Source organism: Sapajus apella, unplaced genomic scaffold, assembly GCF_009761245.1.
Source record: "Sapajus apella isolate SASKATOON/1434 unplaced genomic scaffold, GSC_monkey_1.0 scaffold86, whole genome shotgun sequence".
Taxonomy (NCBI): Eukaryota; Metazoa; Chordata; class Mammalia; order Primates; family Cebidae; genus Sapajus; species Sapajus apella.
The window spans coordinates 3,361,700-3,382,912 of NW_022437026.1; the positions used below are offsets into that span (position 1 = coordinate 3,361,700).

The window sequence follows — 21,213 nt, forward strand, 5'->3', positions numbered from 1 at the left end:
CCAGATCTGCCTCCTTCCGAGTACTGAAGGAGGCCGTTTCCCTGTCATTTTGACCTGGCCGGAGCCATTCTGGATGTTTTAAGGAAACGAGGAAACAGTTCTTTCCTCCTACTGGATGCTATGCTTTGTCATTTGGAAACAAAGAAGGGCTCTGTTCCTTCGAGTCCCTGGGTTCTGTCTGCAAGGGCTGCAGTCCTGAGACTTGCAAGGCAGGGAGTGGGTAGGACGGTGCTACAAACGGCCAGGAGGTGGTGGGGTCCAGGGAGATAGAGATGTCCGTTTCTTCCTCCTCCCTTCTTTTCTCCCCAGAAACTCCTGTGCGAACCTCTTCTATGCAGACTCCTTCCCGCCTCACCTCAACAGAGCCCTGTGGGCTCCCATGCTCTCTAGGTGTGCGGACAAATCTGCGTGCCAGTAAGGGACACAGCCCAGATTCAATCTGGGATCTCCATCGTATGTGCACCTGCAGCCGGGTGTGTCTATAAAACCATAAATGCGACAGGTGAGGGGATCTTCTTATTATTTTCCTACTTCCAAGGCAGGACGGTACTTAAACGATCTCAGACAGATGGTTAACTGCCCTATTTTAAAAGATCTCCAGGGAGGACGATTTCACAATTCCCTGTGGCTGTCTGTTCTAGTATTTAATCATCTTCATTACGAGCGAGTTCTTCTTTCTGCCGGATCTGAATCTCCACGGTTGTGATTTAAGTCTTCTTCCTTGAGGGTAGACGCTGTGGCTCCTCTGGTCCTAATTTTGTGGTCTTGGAAATCATTTATCTCTTGTAACACTTTCTTTTGTGTTTTCTTTTTTTTTTTTTGTTTTTCTTTATTGGTAAATGGGGTTGGGTGGTGAGTTAGGGATGGTTCCCAAGGACTCTTCTACCTCTAAAAGCTGTGACTTCTCAAATGTCATAGCTTTCAGACAAGTGCTGCATTGGTATCCTGTGCAATTCTATACTTAGTGAACATAATAATGCTTTGCTGCATGAAAAGTGTGTAGCTGAAATCTGAAATGATGCCTCGTAGACCTAGTCCAGAAAGCCATCTTTCCCTTAGTGACTGAGTGGGCCGTGGCAAGGAAGTCCACTCATGGTAATGGAAGGGAGTCCATTCCCCTTTTCTGCACAATAGATGATCAGAGTGCCTACCCACAAGCAAATGCCCTAGGAAGGGTTATAGGTTAAGCCATTATCAGGTAGCCTTTTAGTGACCAAATAAGGAAATGGGCTACAGAGTAGCTGCTTGGTCTCCAGACTGGAGGGGTTAGCACAGGAGGATTCGGGGTACCCTGGGAGGGAGGTTTGGCAAGAGCAAAATCAAAGGCTCCATACCAGCAGCAAGAGACCAAGTTCATTTATTTCCCGTTGTTTTCAAAACCTTCTTGTCTGCTTACTTTGGTATGTGCATCCTTAGGAGCTGGTTTTGCTCCAGGCAGCATGAGTTACCTTGCTTTAGGGGGAGTTTTCAGACAGGGGTCATCCTAGGCAAAGTTCCATCAACCAAAGCTCTCTGAGCATCCTGCCTCATCTGTACATAGCAGTAAATAGAGCTTCAGCCAATGACTGGATCACATCACGAGACAGAGTAATCTGCTATTGACTTGTATTCTCTTACCTCCTTGAGTTGTTTGAGAGGAAAATAAAGACTTCCTTGTTTGGTAGGCATGGGAGGAATTTTAATCTTCTACACATGTAAATGTGAGATTGTAGGATTTCTCTTGCCTTTATTACTGGTATCATTAAACACTGCACTGGGCTCACTGTCTGCCAACAGCAGTTCTTGTATTATTATTTCAGCATTAGCTGGGACTTAAAGTATTTTAGGACCCAACTTGGTCTTGAAATTGTTAAAAGGCATTGGGCACACCAAATATGACCCTGGGCCTCTGAAAGGGAGAGAAGGGGCAGGATGGTCCCAACTCAGATGCAAGTCTCCTGGAAAGGGACATGTTCTCCGCTTTGTGCAGGTCAGGAAGGGGTGCACTCCAGAACTGGCTTCCACCATTGTGCCAGTCATGGAAGGGTTTCCATTAGCTCAGGATTGTAATTGTGTCCCACTGGAACAGCATGAAGTTCTGAAGATACTCGGGCCTTCTATATGACTCCCACTGTTCAGAGCATGATCTGGGGTAAAGCAGCATCAGCCTCACCTGGGAGCTTGTAAGAAATGTAGAAGCTCAGGCTACTCCAGATCTACTGAATCAGAATCTGTATTTTAACAATATCCTCAGGTGATTCTTATGCACATTTAGGTTTGAGACCCCCTGGGCTAGCCCACTGGAAAATAGAGTCCCTCTTGGGTGGATTTCGAGTGCATAGTTCTAGGCAACATTGTGAAGCAGGTGAGGCTTCTCTTTGGGACCACTGACTCTACTTTTTAATATTCTTTTCTCTGATTAAAGCTTCCTTTTCCCTCCATTTCCCTTCACTCCCTCCCAAAAGCACCCAAACAAAACTCTACTGACAAAGACTGTGCACTCAACACAGCCCAGGCCCCTGACATACTGTAGGAAAGAGACATGATTAAATAAGTCCTATTAAGCTGTTAGTGACTTAGGATTTGAAGAGTTCTTTCTCATATGGATATCGCACTCTAAAATAGGATACTTAATGAATCACTGTTTAACCTAAAGATTACATTTCCTTTGATACAATTAGAGTCACTGTGGCACTCTGACAGAGATTGCAGATATCTGGGGATAGGGTAACTTTTTTTTTTTTTTTTTTTTTTTTTTGAGACGGAGCTTCGCTCTTGTTGTTACCCAGGCTGGAGTGCAATGGCGCGATCTTGGCTCACCACAACCTCCGCCTCCTGGGTTCAGGCAATTCTCCTGCCTCAGCCTCCTGAGTAGCTGGGATTACAGGCATGCGCCACCATGCCCAGCTAGTTTTTTGTATTTTTAGTAGAGACGGGGTTTCACCATGTTGACCAGGATGGTCTCGATCCCTTGACCTCGTGATCCACCTGCCTCAGCCTCCCAAAGTGCTGGGATTACAGGCGTGAGCCACCGCGCCCGGCCAGGGTAACTTTTATAATCACTCATAGGATGCTATATGAGTGACTACTTCAACCATGTAACAGACTGGACCCCCACATTCCCAGCTCAGTAAGTGACCCCCAAAAGTTCCCAGCTCAGTAAGCCCTCATTATTGCACACAGACACTGGATTCTTAGTGCTGCTTCTCAGATTCTTCTTTCTTACTTTATTGTTTTGCAATGCTGGGCCACTTAAGATACAAAGTCCAGTTTTCAAAATAAGTAATGGATTTTAGGAGAGTTTTTGATAAGTCAAAGAAACATAAAAGAATTGTTGAGATATGATTCAGGAACTATTTCTGGAGATAGCTGGACCCATGCTTAATAGGGTGCTAGTTTTGCTGGGCAGCTTTGACACGTGACAAATGTTTCTTCTTTTAATTTCCAGTTATTGCAGAAATAAATCTGGCTTATATGGTATTTCTCCTTTTTGTTGCTTAACCTGACATTTTTTTTTTTCCTATGCAAGTCACTTCCTAGTGATTCACCCCAGTATCACAGCAACTCAGTGACTGTCCTGGGCCCAGGTATGTTGAGAAGTGAAATCCCTTAACATAAATTTTGTCCAAAAAAAAAAAAAAAAAAAGCCTGTAAAAGACAGATGCTGGGCAGTGGAAATGGATACACCCAGGTGTTACAGATGGACACTGGCAGACGCAAGGATTGCAAATGTCATGTGAGTAAACACAGTGTCCATAGGTAGGAAATTGTGAAAGACAGATGCTGGGAATAATGGTCTGTGAGGCCAACAGACAGCCCTTTGCACATAACATGGGGCTCTTAATAGACGAATAAGAGCTAAAACTTTCACGCAGAGTCCCAGTTCCCTGGTAGAGGGTCTTTTTAGCTAAGTCACTCACTAAGCAATGATGAGAGGACAAGTGTAACAACCTCCCTTTAAACTAGTCTCCCTGGGTGCCGGCCAGGGAGTTTTTCCGGGAACATTAGCTACCAGCTCAAGAGCAGCCTTTCATGTAGATACTTTTGTGAGATGATTGATAGAAGTAGGGCAGGTCTCTTGGTCCCAAAATTTCTCTTCTACCAGCCTGAAATATGCCTGAAATGGCACCATTAGCAATATATTTTTTTGATTAATTCTCTACCACCAACAAAATTCATAGAGCAATCACTCATTTATTCATCAAATGTTTATTAAGCACTTACTATGAGCCAAATACTATTCTTGGTAAAGGAATTTCAAAAGTAAGTACAACAGGATTCTTGCCCTTGAGCTGTTCAAAATCTGGTTGGGAATATAGGAGGTAAATAAATAACTACAGCAATATAACTAGTGCTTTGATACAGATAGCTGTAGGCTCTACGGGAACACAGAGAGAGAAGAGCTTGATCTGGGACTCTTGAGCTGTGTCTTAAAGGATGAGTAGGAGCTTGCACACAGATGTAAAGGATGGAGGTCTGCAGTTTGGGCGTGGGAAGGGAGAATGAATAAGGGATGATTTTGGACCATTGAGCCATAGGGGTGAGCATCCCTGTGCCTGGCTGGTATTACAGTTCCTGGGTTCCTGTGGAGCATCAGTCAGTGTTGGCTGCCTATATATGTAGAGAGAGTGCTTCTAGAGATGGAGGTGGGGCAGGATTTATGCAAAGAGGAGAGGGAGGATGGCAGAGACCAGAGTGTCTACTCGGATACCGTGGAAAGCCTGACAGCACTAGATTTTTATTTCAAGTCATCACGTCTTTATTCAACTTGCTTTCCCATCCAGGTGCTTTTCTACCCAGTGGTGGTGCACCCATGACTTCAGCAGGGAGAGAGTTAAGACTTTGAGGATGGACAGCAAACATCCATTGTTTTTTTTTTTCTTTTTTTTTTTTTTTGCTTGTTTGTTTCTGTTTTTAATATTCATGATTTGCGTATTGCAGAAAATATGGAAGATGGTTTAAATGAGGTCTTTGTGTGATAGGAAATGTTCTTAGCCCCATGTTCTTTTAACATTGAACTGCTCTCTGCAGAACATCCATCTTGGTGGGCCTTCACTAAATGCATAGAAGGGACAGCAAATAATTTAGCTAGTCCAACTACTGCCCCAGTAGGATTTACTTTCAGAGTTTTATGGGAAATTTTCAAGTGGAAAATGGCCTCATGGATAAAATTGTTGAGATTTAATTTGACTTTTATAAGAAATTTGGCAGAATTTGGTTATCAAAGTCTAAGGGGCAGACTGGGTGATGTGGAGATGTGGAATACCTTGACTTCCACATCCGAAGAATTGGTTTTAATTACCCTCTTTTCAAATAGATAATCAATTCTTATTAAGAGATGGTGACAAACTAGTCTCTTTTTCCAAAGAGGAATGAAAGGCAAAAAGAAAATGGTTGGAATTATGGTTAATGATATTTAGGTTGGACCAAGAAAGATTATTGGGTAGTTCAACAGATTGTCAAAGATGATAGAAAATTCCATCTTTGTGGTAATGAGTACCCTGCTATGCCTGTTCTTTTCCTTACCAAGCATTTTCATACTAATATTTCACTTTATATTCAGGATCCATTCCTTGAAAGTTCCTTGGTTTATGGTTGATACTCAAAGAACGTAAGAGACTTGGCTAAAGTTACCCAGCCAAGTGGTAATAGATACAAGCTTTAAACTTAGAGTTCTTTCTAACACCTGATGCTTTTGTCTTCTAGACTGTAAATGAAAATACAGCAGAATCAGATCTGTCCAATAAATCCTGACTGAAGGCCAGAACTGAAAGTATTTCTTCTGAGGCTGAGAGAAATTCCACCTCAAATCATTGAAAGGGTAAAAATAGCAGTAAAGTCCTAGTGTCTGTTCTATTTGGACTTTCTGGGTTAAAAACATACTTAAAAATTGAGTGACTCTGTTGTGGAATAAAATCCAAACAATCTGGGTTCAAAAAGACTGCGTAGGCGTGTTTGGGTCACAGTGCTGCTAAGGGTATTCTTGATATCCTCTGGGGTGATGTGACCGCAGGATACCTTGCTTTCTTTCTCCAAGAATCTCAAGAAGATTAAAAACCCGAAGAAGGGAGGCATATTGTTCAAGATCGTGTTAGGGACAGAAGACAGAGTGAGAATGAGAAAGCAGAGGTGTTCATTTGTTTTGTGAACATTTGCTTATCTGCCAAGGTCTGTAGCCCTGGCCTTCCCTGTGAAGAACAGCAGCCTGCACCAACATTTGAGGCCGGGCTGCCCAGCCGGGGCCGTCCAGGGCTGCAGCCTGTGTGGACCCAGGGCCTCCACAGTGCTTTGCTTGCAGACCCCCACCAAAAGCGTTGTGAAAAAGTCTGTGCCTCATCGTGCGCTTTCAAGTTGACATCGCAAAAGTTTCATGGTAATTTTAAATGGCTGTAAATGATGCAATTTCTGGTTCTTTGTAAATCTTGACAGTTTAACATAAAATTGTTGCATTACTCTTTTAAAGCTTCCAGTACAATATAAACACTGCAGCTATTTGATACCTTCTATTATCTATTCAAAAATATATAAAAGCCTTGTTTTTAACAGTCAAAGATTTTTCATCATTTCTTTCTCTCCTTGGATACATATTTGCATTCCATTTCCTTCTTAAAAGTTTACCGTCATACAATATATTTTGATGCTGAAAGTCTTTCACTGATCACATTATCACATTACTTCACAACAAAAAGAGGTATATAAATTAAAATTTAAAATTAAAAAATGTATAACCATAAGGCTTTGTGTTATACATTTCTTTTGGATTGAACTATTATCACAGATACTATTAATGTACAACTGAGCAAAACAACATAATCACATTATGAGCTTTTCAGGGTAAATCTTAATATAAAATGTACTAGAAATATATATTTTAAAAAGATCATGATTGAAGGGATATGTTGCCTGATTCAAGATGCTTTCTAGATGCCTGTATTTCAAATGTCTCCTTGTCTGTGCACCAGTATTTCCTAGTTCTCCTTGTCTGGTGTCCTGGGGGCACTCACACCACAGGGATGTGGGGCTGGAAGGATGCAGGGTGAATGACAGATGTGCCTCCCTGCTGAAGCGTAGGATAAGGACGCCCCTTTGACAGAGAAGTGAAGCGGCAGGTGGGCTCCAGGCTCTGCCCCAGGTTTTCCTCCAGTGAACATGAAAGTTGGGGGTCTGGAAATGAATTCTGTGAAACCATTACTTGTACACCAGTTTGAAGACGTCCTACGCTACTCCAATCACTTTCCAAGCTCACTTGGGAAATTGTTGACACGTTCTTGATTTTTCCACACAAGAATAGTTTTTATAAGCTATTCAATATAAAAACAAGCATAAATATGCCTGTACTTTGAGCAGATTTTAAGAGGAAAACGTATTTTGGAGTATTTCATCTGTATAATCAGTTCCAATAGATGCCGTCACCAGTTTATCTAGAACAAATAATACTATTATATGCTACATAAATTATAAATGCTTTCAATATTACTTCATCACAGGATTATTATGGTTACAGCCTGCCCTCCTATAAATTAGAATCATTGACTGATATTATGCTGATTGGAATGGAAGTCAATTCAGTGAATCAGAACTTGGCAAATCCCTAACCACACGTGGGTCACACACATGGAGCTGTTGATTTATTCCAGCCTGTTAGTCAAGATAGGCAACATTACACTATGGTAATATTTTCCACATTCCTGGAGCTCAATACAATACAAATCTATTTATTGATCACATTCTATCCAGAGAGGGCTAGTGAGAGGTTCTGGTTCACAAAGTCACTCAGGGATTTAGGGTTGATGGATGCTTCTCTGTCTTGCAGCTGTACTGTCTGGATAATGTGGCAAGAGAGGGGAGAGACAGAAGAATTGCAACAGGTCTTCCATCACCTCAACCTGGAGGTGGCACAGTCACTTCTACTTACATTTCATTAGTCAGGACTAGTCCAAATGCAGAATGGTTGAGAAGCTCACTCTGCCGTGTGCCCTAGAGGGAAAGAAAACAGAATATATTCTTGCTAACTAATCTGTAGTAGCAGTTGATATGGGTGGCATTGGTCAATTGGTCATTGGTTAAAAAAAATGATTACCAAGAATTAGTGATTCATAATAAAATAATAGAGTTATAGTCATCACAAAAAATCATTATGTAAGCAGGACCAAACATGACAAAGGCAGAAAACTGGAATCTGCTATGGAAAGAGGAAAAAGTGGTAAACTTTGAGAGATTGAAACTGACCTTCATGTATGACTTTGACCAAAGGAAGACCTATCTAGCTGGTAGCGGTGCCTCAGCTGGGTCATAGGAAGAGGGGACTGGAAGCGTTCTGCCATATTTGACAACTCTGCCCAGTTCTTGTTTCCACCAGGCTCCATCTGGCCACTGAGTGGCAGTCATTTGGCAAGTTAATGATAGTCACTACTGAGAAGATATTTCTTTGGTGGCCCTCTTGACTTTGCCTATATCTAGATGTATTACGGAGCAATGACCTCTCTAGCAGGGTGGTGATTAGTTATAACTTCCCCGCCCCCGGGGACTTGGCAAATGGCCTAATCAACAACCTAGAGTGACCTAACTAAATGTTAATTAGTTATATGGTGTTCGGGTTTACCGTTCAAGGAATGTAAATATTTGGAATTATTCCTGTCAGTGTAGTCTATATTCTTTTAGATTTCAGGGATGAGACTGCTGCAGGTTAACCCAAGGGTATCCCTATATAAAGATCGTTGGACTTTACAATTAGAACAATGCATCACCTTTAAAAAAAGAGGTATTAGAGAACAAATATCCCTTTTTGTCTATTGAGGTGGCCATGTCCCAAATGTCATATCAGGTAAAGGGTTACCTGACCTGTATTAGACTAGGAACCAGAAGTGTTTACGGCTATACAACTCTAGTCTCACATCACTTCTGATACTGTAGGAGAGCAAGCTGGAAATTAACGTGTGGAATTCTAAGAGAGATGCATGCCCAGTGACCATTCAGGAAAGAATAATCCAGAGAGCAAATACAAACTGAGCCATCGTTTATTATTCGCCCGTGGGTGAGAGGGAGAAGAAGCAGGGGTCAGAGAGGGAAGACATTACAGATTGAATACCAGCTGAATAAGGAAGAAAAGGTGAGTTTGCCAAGGGTTATATTAATAGGGGACTGTCAATAGAATGAGGGTTGATGGCTGATTTCTGATCACCAGATAAAGGGGTTTACTCTTAGGACCGTGTTTTGACAATGACAGAGAACTTAGAATGCATTCGGAGAAGGGTAAAAGAGAGGAGGGAACATTTACAAAGCTAATTAGAAGAGGATGGTTCTAAAAGCCCTACTGAAAAGAACACTATTCAGCTTCCTTTGAGAAGACGTTTTCTTTTTCTAAAATTTAAAATTTTTTTATTATTATACTTTTAAGTTCTAGGGTACATGTGCAGATCATGCAAGATTGTTACATAGGTATACACATGCCATGGTGGTTTGCTGCATCCATCCTACCATCATCTACATTAGGTGTTTCTCCTGATGTTATCCCTCCCCAATCCCCTCACCCCCTGCTATCCCTTTTCTAGCTCCCCAACTCTCCAACTGGCCCTGGTGTGTGATGTTCCCCTCCCTGTGTTCATGTGTTCTTATTGTTCAATACCCACCTATGAGTGAGAACATGTGGTCTTTGGTTTTCTGTTATGTCAGTTTGCTGAGAATGATGGTTTCCAGCTTCATCCACGTCCCTACGTCCCTGCAAAGGACATGAACTCATCAGTTTTTATGGCTGCAGAGTATTCCATGGTGTATGTGTGCCACATTTTCCTTGTCTAGTCTATCACTGATGGGCATTTGGGTTGGTTCCAAGTCTTTGCTATTGTAAACAGTGCCGCAATGAACATAGGTGTGCATGTGTCTTTATAATAGAATGATTTGTAATCCCTTAGGTCAAATGGTATGTGTAGTTCTAGATCCTTGAGGAATCACCACAGCGTCTTCCACAATGGTTGAACTAATTTCTGCTCCCACCAACAGTGTAAAAGTGTTCCTATTTCTCCACATCCTCTCCAGCATCTGTTGTCTCCAGATTTTTTAATGATCACTATTCTAACTGGCATGAGATGGTATCTCAATGTGTTTTGATTTGCATTTCTGTATTTCTATCTAGCTCCGCTGAATATGTTTGAACTGGCCTGGAACAGTTAAGAAGGTAAAGGAGTTAGGGAGGTTGAGGATCAGAATGGTCTGCGGTTTAAAGCCAGGTCCATTCCTACCCAGCTGAGTTGGCTCAGCCAGGTTGCTCAAACTCTCCAAGCATTCAATTTCTCTAACCAGCCAAGGGAGATTACCTGAAAGCGTGTTTAAATGTGAGACTAAGTTCTGTGGGGAGGAGCACCTTCTATAGTACTGCACCTTGTGGACTTTGTCACCACTCACTTCAGCTCTAACGTACGCCAATAATTTCTGTTTTGTAAGTGAAGAAACTGAGCCTCAGTGAGAGAAAGAGGTTGCTAAAGTTTCAGGAATTAGCAAACGCTAGGCTTGAGATTCGGGTGAAAATGGGTGAAGAAACACTCATGTAGCTTAGGGTAGTGTAGTGGGTTGAATAGCGGCCCCTCAGAATGTATGTCCATGTCCTAATCCCCAGAAAGTATCAATGTTAGCTTATCAGGAAAAAGGGTCTTTGTAGGTATATTTAAGAATTTTGAGATGAAGACGTCATCCGAGATTATCTGGGGAGCCTGAAATCCAATGACAGGTGTCCATTTAAGAGCGAAGCAGAGGGCGATCTGACTGCCAGGAGAGGAGGAGGCAAGGTGACCATGGAGACAGAGTGATGTGGCCACAAGCCAAGGAACGCTGCCAGCCAGCAGAAGCTGGAAGGGACAAAGAAGGGGTTCTCCCCGAGAGCCGCTGCAGGCAGCACACCTGCTGGATTTGGAACTTCTGGCCTCCAAAACTGAGATAATAAATTGCTATTGTTTTAAAACACCCAGCTAGTGGTAATTTTCTATGGCAAAAACTGAATATGTGTGGGAATGGCTTCCACTTTGTGATGGCCTCTGAGCACCTAAAAAGTGGACACAATAGTGGATGGGTCTGAGCTTTGACCTTCTGGGGGTCAGCAGGTCACCCAGATGAAGCTAACTCTCTCAGGGCCTTAACAAGTAACTAACGACATAGCTTTGGTGACTGAGAACTTCCCTTGGTATCAACTTCTCTTTGCAAAGAGCCTCAGGACATGAGGCCACTTTGCAGACGAGCAAACAGAAGTCCAAGATAGTTACATAATTAGCATGCACCACTGACTTGCTGAGGTAGAGGGGGCCATCACTTGAATTCGCACACGGTAGATGAATTCTCCCAGCCTGAGAGCCAGCCCCCAGGATCAGGCCATAAGTAACTTTGCTGCTTTCTGTCTTTGGGGCTAAGTATGGCTGAAAATCACAAGGGTAGACATGTTAGCCATGTTACCACACCTTGTTATCCTAACAACTTAGGCTGCTGTAGAATGAGGCTTGAATTCCCCCCACACTCGGAGTACTCTGGTTTCCCCTTGGGACAAGCTGGGGCTGAGCTGCCGGAGAGTTTTGCCTAAGTGGAGTGTATAAAGATAGCCCAGCGGGTTAGGTGGGATCTGGTCCGTGCTATGGCTTCTGGGTTAGCAGACTGGAGGAAAGATGGAGATGTGATGGAAGGGAGAACTCTGCCAGCAGAGGTTCTTAACTATTCACATGGGTTGTGAAGGCATCAGCATTACTGTGGGTCTTGCAAAAGAAGGAGAAAGGCCATTCTGCACCCTCTTCAGCTCTGCTCTCTGAACAGTGGGTTGGAGGACTTCCCCCAAAGCCTTCCTCTCTCCACCATTTTAGTTCTTGTGCCTGAAATGTTACGGATAGTAGCGGCCAGTTATGGATAGCACGGCCTCTGGGTTTGTGTAGACTTGTGTTCAAATCCCAATTCTATAATTTGCTGACAAAGAAATCTTGGGCAAGGAAGTTAAACTCTTAGCTACTGTTTTGCACCTGTACAATGGTGGTAAGTCTCTTTGGCAGGGCTGTGGTGAATTCAGGGTACATAGTAGATGCTCAACAAATCTTTCTTACAAGGAAGAAGGATGATAACAGCTAACATTAAATGAGGACACTGTGCGCCCCACATACTTCACATGGACTATTTCATTTCATTCTCGTAACCACCATATGGAGGTAGGTACCACTGTTAGCTTCATATTGTAAAAACTGGGTGTTAGGAGGTAAAGTCAGGTGTCCACATTCCCGTAGCTCATAGCACGCAGAACCTGGCTCTGTGTCTATCCTGTCTCCAAAGACCAGACTCTTAGCTGTATTTAAAGTGCCTATTAGAGCACCTGATATTCACCAGGCATAATTAGTATGAATTCAACAAATGTACAGAATGGGAAAAAATTTTTGCAGTTTACCCATCTGACAAAGGGCTGATATCCAGAATTTACAAAGAACTAAAACAGATTTACAAGAAAAAAACAAGCCCATTCAAAAGTGGGCAAAGGATATGAACAGATACTTTACAAAAGAAGACATACATGAGGCCAAGAAACATATGAAAAAATGCTCATCATCACTGGTCATTAGAGAAATGCAAATCAAAACTACATTGAGATACCATCTCACGCCAGTTAGAATGGCGATCACTAAAAATCTGGAGACAACAGATGCTGGAGAGGATGTGGAGAAATAGAAACACTTTTACACTGTTGGTGGGAGTGTAAATTAGTTCAACCATTGTGGAAGACAGTGTGGTGATTCCTCAAAGACCTAGAAATAGAAATTCCATTTGACCCAGCAATCCCATTACTGGGTATATATCCAAAGGATTATAAATCATTCTACTATAAGGACGCATGCACACGAATGTTCATTGCAGCACTGTTTACAATAGCAAAGACCTGGAACCAGCCCAAATGCCCATCAATGATAGACTGGACAGGGAAAATGTGGCACATATACACCATGGAATATTATGCAGCCATCAAAAACGATGAGTTTGTGTCCTTTGTAGGGACATGGATGAACCTGGAAACCATCATTCTCAGCAAACTGACACAAGAGCAGAAGATCAAACACCGCATGTTCTCACTCATAGGCGGGTGTTGAACAATGAGAACACATGGACACAGGGAGGGGAGCACTACACACTGGGGTCTGTCGGGAGGAAACAGGGGAGGGTCAGTGGGGGGTGGGGAGTTGGGGAGAGATAACATGGGGAGAAATGCCAGATATAGGTGATGGGGAGGAAGGCAGCAAATCACACTGCCACGTGTGTACCTATGCAACAATCTTGCATGTTCTTCACATGTACCCCAAAACCTAAAGTGCAATAAAATAAGTTAAAAAACAAAACAAAACAAAAAAACACAAATGTATATATTGAAGGCAACAATGCGCCAGGTATTATTTACTCACAAAAATATCTAAACAGTAACCTGGTCACAGGTGGGAACACTACACCCATGCCTTAGTCAGGTTTGATCAGGGAAGCAGTGTCACCGTGAATGACACGGAGGAAGGGATTGATCACAGAGATTAGCCGTTATCCAGTTGTGGGAACTGGTGAAGAATCTACAGAAGGCTACTACCTCTGCATCTGAGGATGGGTCGGAAGTTGCTGTAGTGCCAAAAGGCAGGAGGAAAGCAGGACGTGATGTGGGAGAGAGTGAGGCCAAAGTGGAACCCACAAGGACAAATATAAAACCCTTGTTTGCTCTCACTGCTTCCGATCTTGACTATAAAACATAAAGCTGGAATGTACTACAGAGCTGGACACGTACTTTGCCCAGGCCTCAGAGTAGCTGAAGGAGGAGGTCTAGCAGGAGGTGGAGGGGCCGTGGGCCCCACCAACAGGGTACACCAGCTGACTGGTGACAATGAGTGCATGCTGCTGCTTCATGTCCACCGTCCAGAGGCTCCACAGATACCTGTTGTGGACAACCTGAATGCAGAACCACATAAGGAAGGCAATTCTGGGAAAGGGGTTCCAGCTTAGTTAAGTTGACCTAATGTAAAGACACCACACTGATGTTCCCATCTCTGGCCTTTGAGAAGGAATGGTTGTGCGTGGCCCTACATGGAGGTAAAGAAGGTAAGCTGTCAGAAGGCACATTTAAGTTGGGCTTTCTGACTCCCCTCTTCTTACTGTGGCTTCCTAATCAATTTTACCTGGTTTGAAATGCCCACGCTTATATACAGGTAATCAGGTGGATTAGAAACTGAGGATGAAACATTTTCCCGAAAGGTCACTGTTAAGATTTACCTATCATCTTGGTGCTCCTAGCTCTCTACCATCAACACAGAGTGGCTGACACTTCAACCAGGCAGCTCGGATTGCAATGAGGACATGCAATGCATTTGGGCTAGAAACAGTGGACAGGTAATTTTTGCAGGCGGGTGGCAGCATTTAGTGTGGAGTGGCTGCTGCGGTGGGCAGAGGGAGAGAATAGAAGGGACACCTTGCACACTTGATGGGAGAGTTATTTTGAAGAGATTTATTAGTGGGGTCATCCCTGGCTAGGCAGTTGGGGGAGGGCTCTGTGTCAAGAAGTGTGTGTGCCTAGGGAAGAGGAAGAGCCTGCTTGGCAACCTGGCTTTCCAAGTCTTGGGTCAGATAGGGAAGAAGAAGAAACATTTACATGTAATCCCATCTCCCAAAGAAAGCTACTGTCAACATTTTTTTCCATATACCACAGCTTGAGGATATTGTCAACATTTTGATGTGAACCCTATTTAGTCTTTTCCCTAGTTCAGAAATAAACATGATTTTAAAAGGAAAATGAAATCATATTGCCCGTAATATTTTTGTGACTTGTTTTTCTTTTAGTGTAAATCATCTTTTTCCACATTACTAATACTCTTCCGTAATATTGTTCACGTCTATGTAGGATTTCATTGTATAAATGCACTTTAGTTCATCTATATGGCAGTTAAGAGCATAAATTCTGAAAACTTCTAGGGTTCAAATCCCAGGTCTTTCAACATTAACTGGCTGTGAAAACATGAGCAAGTGAGTAAACTTTTCTGTGCTTTGGTTTCCTTACCTGTAAAATGGGGATAAGCAATTCCTTCACAGGGTTGTTTGGAGGAGCAAATGACTTTATATATGTGAGACACTTAGAATAATCTCTCAGTGTTACTATTTAACCAATATTTTTGTTGAATATTTTGTTCATTTCCAGGTTTTAGCTCTTACAAATACACTGTAATTAACAAATTCAGTGGCACTCTTAATTGCTTCCAAAGAAAATATCTGTGGTCACATTTAAAAATCTTTTCCAGAGTGAATCATGCACTCAACACAAATTGAGTGTCCATATGTACAAGGCATTATGTTCTGCTCAAAGAATGAACACAGTTCTCTTCTTGAAGACACCTAAAATGTAGTAATGAAGAGGAGAGAAAAGGCTCATGCAAATATAAGCATAATCCTATGTACAAAGAGGGCACACATGAAGACCTGTGGGAGACTCTTTAGCTGGAGAATCAAATCATTCAATGACAGACTTCCTCCTCTGCTCCCACCACTTCCCAAATCTCCAAATCAGAATTCACAATGGTCTCCCTTTGTCACGCTGAGAATTTGTTACCTCGAAAGAGCACACCCAGGGCTGTGTTCCAAAGTTAAAAGCTGGGATATGGGCGTATACTGCAAGACCAAATATTTAGGAAATACCTTTTTCTGGAAAGGAAAGAACACATTTCACAGCTGAAAAGAGAAGTGAAAAATGAAACTAAAGAAGCATGAAGGTAATATTTACTTGCTGGATTTATACAGTGCCTACCTGGAGAAAAGCTGGGCTATCAATCCTGCACGTGACCCCCTAACACGCAGACACTCTGTTCCCAGTGACTTGGCTCTTTGTGAATTATCTGCAGCATATTTTGCAATCATTTCACACTGTTCCTCTCTCTGAAGTCCTGCCCACACCAGCTCACCCACAGTTGACCCCTCAGAAGAAGGAATAAGATAATAGAGGAGTCCGAGTTTGGTGTCAGATATGCCTGGGCTAAGTCCAGCCTCCATGGTTTGTCAGTTGGGTGGCCCTGGACGTTATAATTTAAGTCTCGAAGTCTCAGTTTCCATATCTATAAAATGGGGATAACAATGACAATAACACAGAGCTGATTGGGTTGTGATGAGGATTAAATAAGATAATGCCTGTAAGATGCCTATCACAGTACCTGGCACAGAGCACTCAGTAGTGTTAGCTATTATTACTATTTCTGCACTTGTGTGTAAAGGGGATGCAAAGCAATTTTACTATGCATTTAAACAAATGATCAGCTACAGCAGCCCCTGAAACACAGGCCTATAATGCATCCTAAAGTAAATGGGAAATATTTGAATTTGTGTCATTTCTAATTTTCTCTATTACGTTGAAAATTGAGTACAAACACACCAGAATGTCAAAGAGGCCTGATTTCTCTTGCAACCAACAAAACTGAGATCGCCATTCACATCAGAATGAAAATGACTGATAAAGCTTAGTACCTCTCCCAGGAGCACTTGCATTTTAAACTGGGGCCAAAACCACTGGACAAAGGAAGGAAACGGGAGTGGTAAGATTTCAGGTATCAACCAAGGGACAGAGGGAGGCATTTTGATAGGGGGAGTTCCAACACTCCTGAAACCATCTCAGGTACTCATTCTTTCACTCAACACATATTATATACTTACTATCTGCCAGACATTGCTCTAGGCACTGGTGAACAAAACAGATGAGACATCTGCCTTCATGGGGGTTATATTTTAGTGGGGGGATACAGACAGTAATATGGTTAATGAATAAGTAAACCATGTAACATGTTAGGCAGGGATTCAATAAAAGAGTAAGGGAAGATTGGGAGTGCCGTGGGAGATCTGTCAGTACTGAATCAGGATGAGATCCAGGTGAGCCTCATTGAGCAGGTGAGATTTGCAGAAAGCCTTGAAGGAGGTGAGGGAGTTTGTGTTCCAGGCAGTGGGAAAAGCTAGAGCAAAGGGCTTAAAATGTGCGTGTGTGTTGGGGGGTTATTCCTGGAGTGTCTGGGGCCCAGCCAGGAGGCTAGTGTATCCGGAGTGAGAGGGACAGCAGTAGGAGATGATATAAGAGAAGTTGTACTTGGCCATTTCTGTAGCTCACCCCAAGGACCATGGCTTTTACTAAGTGAAATGGGTCACCTTGGAGGATTTTGAGCAGAGGAGTGCTGTGCTGTGATGTTTTAGAAGGTTTACTCCGACTGTTGAATTGAATCATTGTATTGTTGTAATGCCAAAGGAGGGGAGAGGGAAGGTAGACCAGGGGGATCAGCCGCGGGAGAAGCCTGGGTGAAGGATGCTGGCTCAGCCCCTGGCGGTGCAGTGGAGGAACTGAGGAGTGGTCAGGTTCTGGATTCACCTGAAGCTAGTGCCAACAGGATGTCCTGATGGACTTGACATGGAATGATGAGATAAAGGAGTCAAGAGTGACTCCAGGATTTTGGTCTGAGCAACTATAAGTACGGGGTTGTCACCGACTGCGATGGGGAAGGCTGTGTGAGGAGCAGGCTTTGAAGAGATCAGGAATCCAGTGTTTGGATATATTAGGCTTGAGATATCTGTTAGATGGAGTCGGCTGTAGTCTGGAATTCAGGAGAGAGGTCTGGGCTGGAGACAGACATTTATATAGACAGCTGCTGAAAGCCACGGGAATGGGTAGGGTCACCCAGGAAATGGGAATGTCTGTGGAGACAAGGAGGTCTCACGGCAGGCAGGTAGGGGTTTTCCCCAAGAGGGTGTTGTAGACCCCCCTGAAAGGGATCGCGAAGCCCCACTGGAGGGGAGCCCGGTCCTGCAGGGGGTGCCATGGAACTTGCTGTGGCTGCAGGGAGTGATGGAGGGAAGTGTTTGCTTCTCCGGGAAGGCAGGAGAGGTGCTGGATAGATTCCTGCTGGAGTTGCAGAAATAATTAAGAGAAGTAGGTAAGGATATCCTAGTAGAACACGTGCTCGGCTGCCTCCAAGGAATTAGCAAACCTGGGTCTGGGAATCTGTTCAGACATCTGGGCACCGCTGCCTCGCCTACCAGGCTCCGCCTCGCTGCCCCTCCCGTTTCCCCTCCCCTCCCCTATCTGTCACATCTACAGCCGCTCTGATTATAATTGATCAAACAGAATCACGGAATCACGGCTCATTTTGCCGTTTTGTTCAGTGGCCCGATCCGAAACGAGACTCTGGTAGTTGGGCAAATTGTATTCCTCCTTCTTGGAATTCCGCTCACAGAGGCCTTCCCGGCGTGGCCAGCCCCCAGGGACGCGCCGCCGCAGCGTAGGAGAGGAGAACGCGGGCGGGGGGCTGCAGGCCGGCGCGGGGGGCGCGAGGGGGTGTGTCTGCGCCGTGGCCACCGCGACCACCGCTGCGGGCGCCCCAGTCCCCCGCGCGCCCCGGACTCCCTGGGGGCTCCTCACGACGCCCCTCGCCCGCCGGCGGCCGGGGTCCGCTCCCTTTGACGTCATGCGGGCCGAGGGCTCGCTCGGGCGGCGCTGCCGCGGGCGCCGAAAAGGCCCAACTTCGGGCTCCAGTTCGCTGCCGTGCGCCCCGCGCTGTGCGCCCGGCTCCCTGCGCGCCGCCGCTGCCACATCTGGAAGCGTTCAGCGCGTCTGCCTCCGGCGCGCCGGGCGGGCGGGCGGGCGGCGCGGGCAGGGGCGGGCGCGGGCGCGGCGGGGCTGGGCCGGGGGGAGTGAGCGCGGCGCTCTCGCGCGCCCGGTGTCTCCCTCTCGCTGCCTCTGCAGAAACAGCTCCTGCCAGAGCGGCGCTCGGCGCGGCGCGGCGGGCCCGGAGCGGCGGCGGCGGCTCTTCCTGCCTCCGCGCCCAGGAGTTGCCGGCTGCCTTTGACAGCAGAGAGCCGGGCAGGGGCCTCGGGAGGACTAGCCGAGAGTGGGCAGAGGCGCCTCGGCCCCTGCCGGCCCAGGCGGGCCCCGCGCGCCCCCCGCCCCTCCTTTCCGCCTCTTCTCGCCCTGCCTCTCCTCACCCTGCCTCTCCCGATTTATTTTTTCAAATGGTGTAGCCGCCAGAGGTGCGGTGCTCAATTCTTGGAAGGGGCCCGGATGTACTGAGGATGCATTACAATTTCACTCGGGGAGGCAGTAGTGGAAAGGAGCAGTTTTTGGGGTTTGATGCCATAATGGGAATCAGGTAATCGTCGGCAGGCAAGAAGAAGCACTGCAGACCACGGCTTCCTCGAATCTTGCACGAAAGCCGCCGGCCTTGGAGGAGGGATTAATCCAGACCCGCTGGGGGGTGTTTTCACATTTCTTCCTCTTCGTGGCTGCTCCTCCTTTTAAAACCATTTTTGGTCCATGGTCAATGAGAATACGAGGATGTACATTCCAGAGGAAAACCACCAAGGTAAGTCTGGACCCCGCCGCCTCGCCGGGGCTCCCCGCCTTCTCCACCGGGTTCCTGCTTTCCCCGCGCTCCCCGCGGCCCCGGGGCCGGTCCCTGCGGAGTGGCCCGGGGACACGTCCGCGAGGGGCGCCTCCGCCTCGCCAGAGGTCCCGGGAGCCCAGCGGGACCGGGGCCCGAACCGCCGCGCGAGACGGAGCGGAAAATTCCCGCCCCTCCCCCTCCGGGCCCCGGCTTCTCCAGAGCATGTGTTTCCTATGAAATTCCAGGCGAGGGGGGAAAAGTTCCCCAAGTGGCTGCCGCCGTCTCGCTTTCTCGCGTTCGACTGGAGAACCCGACTGCTTGGCCAGCCGTGCGGGAGGCCGGGGGCGCCGACGCCGGGTAGCCCAGCGGCCCGGGGTCCCTTGCCCGGCTCGGGGCGCGGCTGGGAGCGCGCGCGCGCACCCCGCGTCGGCGGAGCCCCGCGCCCCCGGCCGCCCCCGGGGCGCCCTCGCGCTGCTGGGCGTCCACTCTCGTCCAGGCGCCTCCCGGGCAGCGCGCTCCAGGTGGCGGGTGGGGGCGGCAGTGCAGATGTGAGCCCCAGCGCGCCCCTCTCGCTCCCCCTCCGTCGGTCCCCCTCTTCCTCTCTCCCTCCCTCCTCCGCGGCTCACCTACACCCACCCACCTCTCCACTGCCGTTGACCCCGAGCGCGCCCACGCCGCGTGTGTGCTCATTCGCACCCACATGTGGGCTAGCACCTGAGGATGGAAGCGGCGAGGAGACGGGCGGTGTGTGGGCTTTGCTGTTTCGTGTTTGAAGGAGATCATGAAAGGGTGTGCCTGTCTCACGCGGCTCCATACTATTGCCCAGTGTTTTCCGAGCATCTCCATCCTTGGCCGCAAGTGTCACCAGCTCCCCCTGTGATGGTGAAAGGCAGTCAGGTAACTCCCCACTTCCTGGAAACTTTCTCCCTCACCGCTCTCCCCCCATATTAACAAGTTATTTTCTTTGACGTTGCTCAGCATTTAATGTTTTTTTGCGGGGTAGGGGGTGTCTGGGAACCTCCAGGCATGACATCTTTTTCTTCTCACCACTGCTCTCTCTGTCTCTTTGGGTGTAGTCTCTCCCTCTTCTCTCCCAGTTCCCAGAGCCTCACTGTTTGCACTCTTCCTCTTCTCTTCCCCTGAAAGCCTGTCTGTCATTGCTGGTCTCTGTTCCTTCCCTGGGTTCTTCCAAGTGATCCTCTGAAGACCACCCTGGTGGAAGGAGTTGTCTCCAGGTCTCTTTGTCCAGCCTTTTCCCTCTGTTTGCCCCCAGCTCCACCTTTTGTGGACAGGGCCTTCACTCTTCAGAGCCAGAAGCTGCCAGCCAGCCTGCCTGGTCTCCATCTATCCTGAGACTGATTTCCGGGCCAATCTTCTCTGCTTTCCAGCATGGGTGGCCGCATGGGGATTTTGGCCTCCTTTGAAAGAGAGAATCTTGTCAAGGGTCATGGGTTCTAGGGTGGGCCAGGGCTTTGGGGTCACAATGGCAACGTCCATGTTTGGATTTCTCTACTGGTGTCCCCATCCCTCACCTGATCCTCTGTCCCTTCTGTAGCTGATGGGGTAGTGGATGGATTAGGAGGAGGGAGGAAGACACAAAAGAGAGTGGTATTTTTGAAGAGTGGGCATGGATGACTCCCCTCCAGGTTCTGAGACTGCGTGCTTTACTCACCTCCTCAGTCTAAGCAGCATTGAAGAGGAGAGCTCTGTAGTATTGCCCTAAGTGTCACTGTCAATGGCAATGTACTGTGGTCATAATAATGATTATTCATAGGATGATAATCTTAAATAGTTTACAAGGTCTCCTTTTAGCATGGGATGAACCCCTTCTGAGCCCATTTCCTTACTCTGT

General features: G+C 46.2%; 1 protein-coding gene across 49 annotated transcripts in view; it reads left to right on the top strand.

Moving 5' to 3' along the window:
- CACNA1C (calcium voltage-gated channel subunit alpha1 C) overlaps nt 1-21,213 on the top strand; it is a 703,883-nt gene that overhangs the window by 62,135 nt on the left and 620,535 nt on the right. For 13 of the 49 annotated variants that reach the window (XM_032254255.1, XM_032254288.1, XM_032254287.1 and 10 more), the window contains exon 1: nt 18,725-19,340. The exons of 35 other annotated variants lie outside the window; for them this stretch is intronic. In XM_032254255.1, coding sequence (XP_032110146.1) covers nt 19,292-19,340 — 49 coding nt within the window. In that variant the 5' untranslated portion in view covers nt 18,725-19,291. Of the gene's footprint in view, nt 1-18,724; nt 19,341-19,948; nt 20,259-21,213 lie in introns of those variants that run through there. One more of the 49 variants, XM_032254265.1, reaches the window with a different exon arrangement.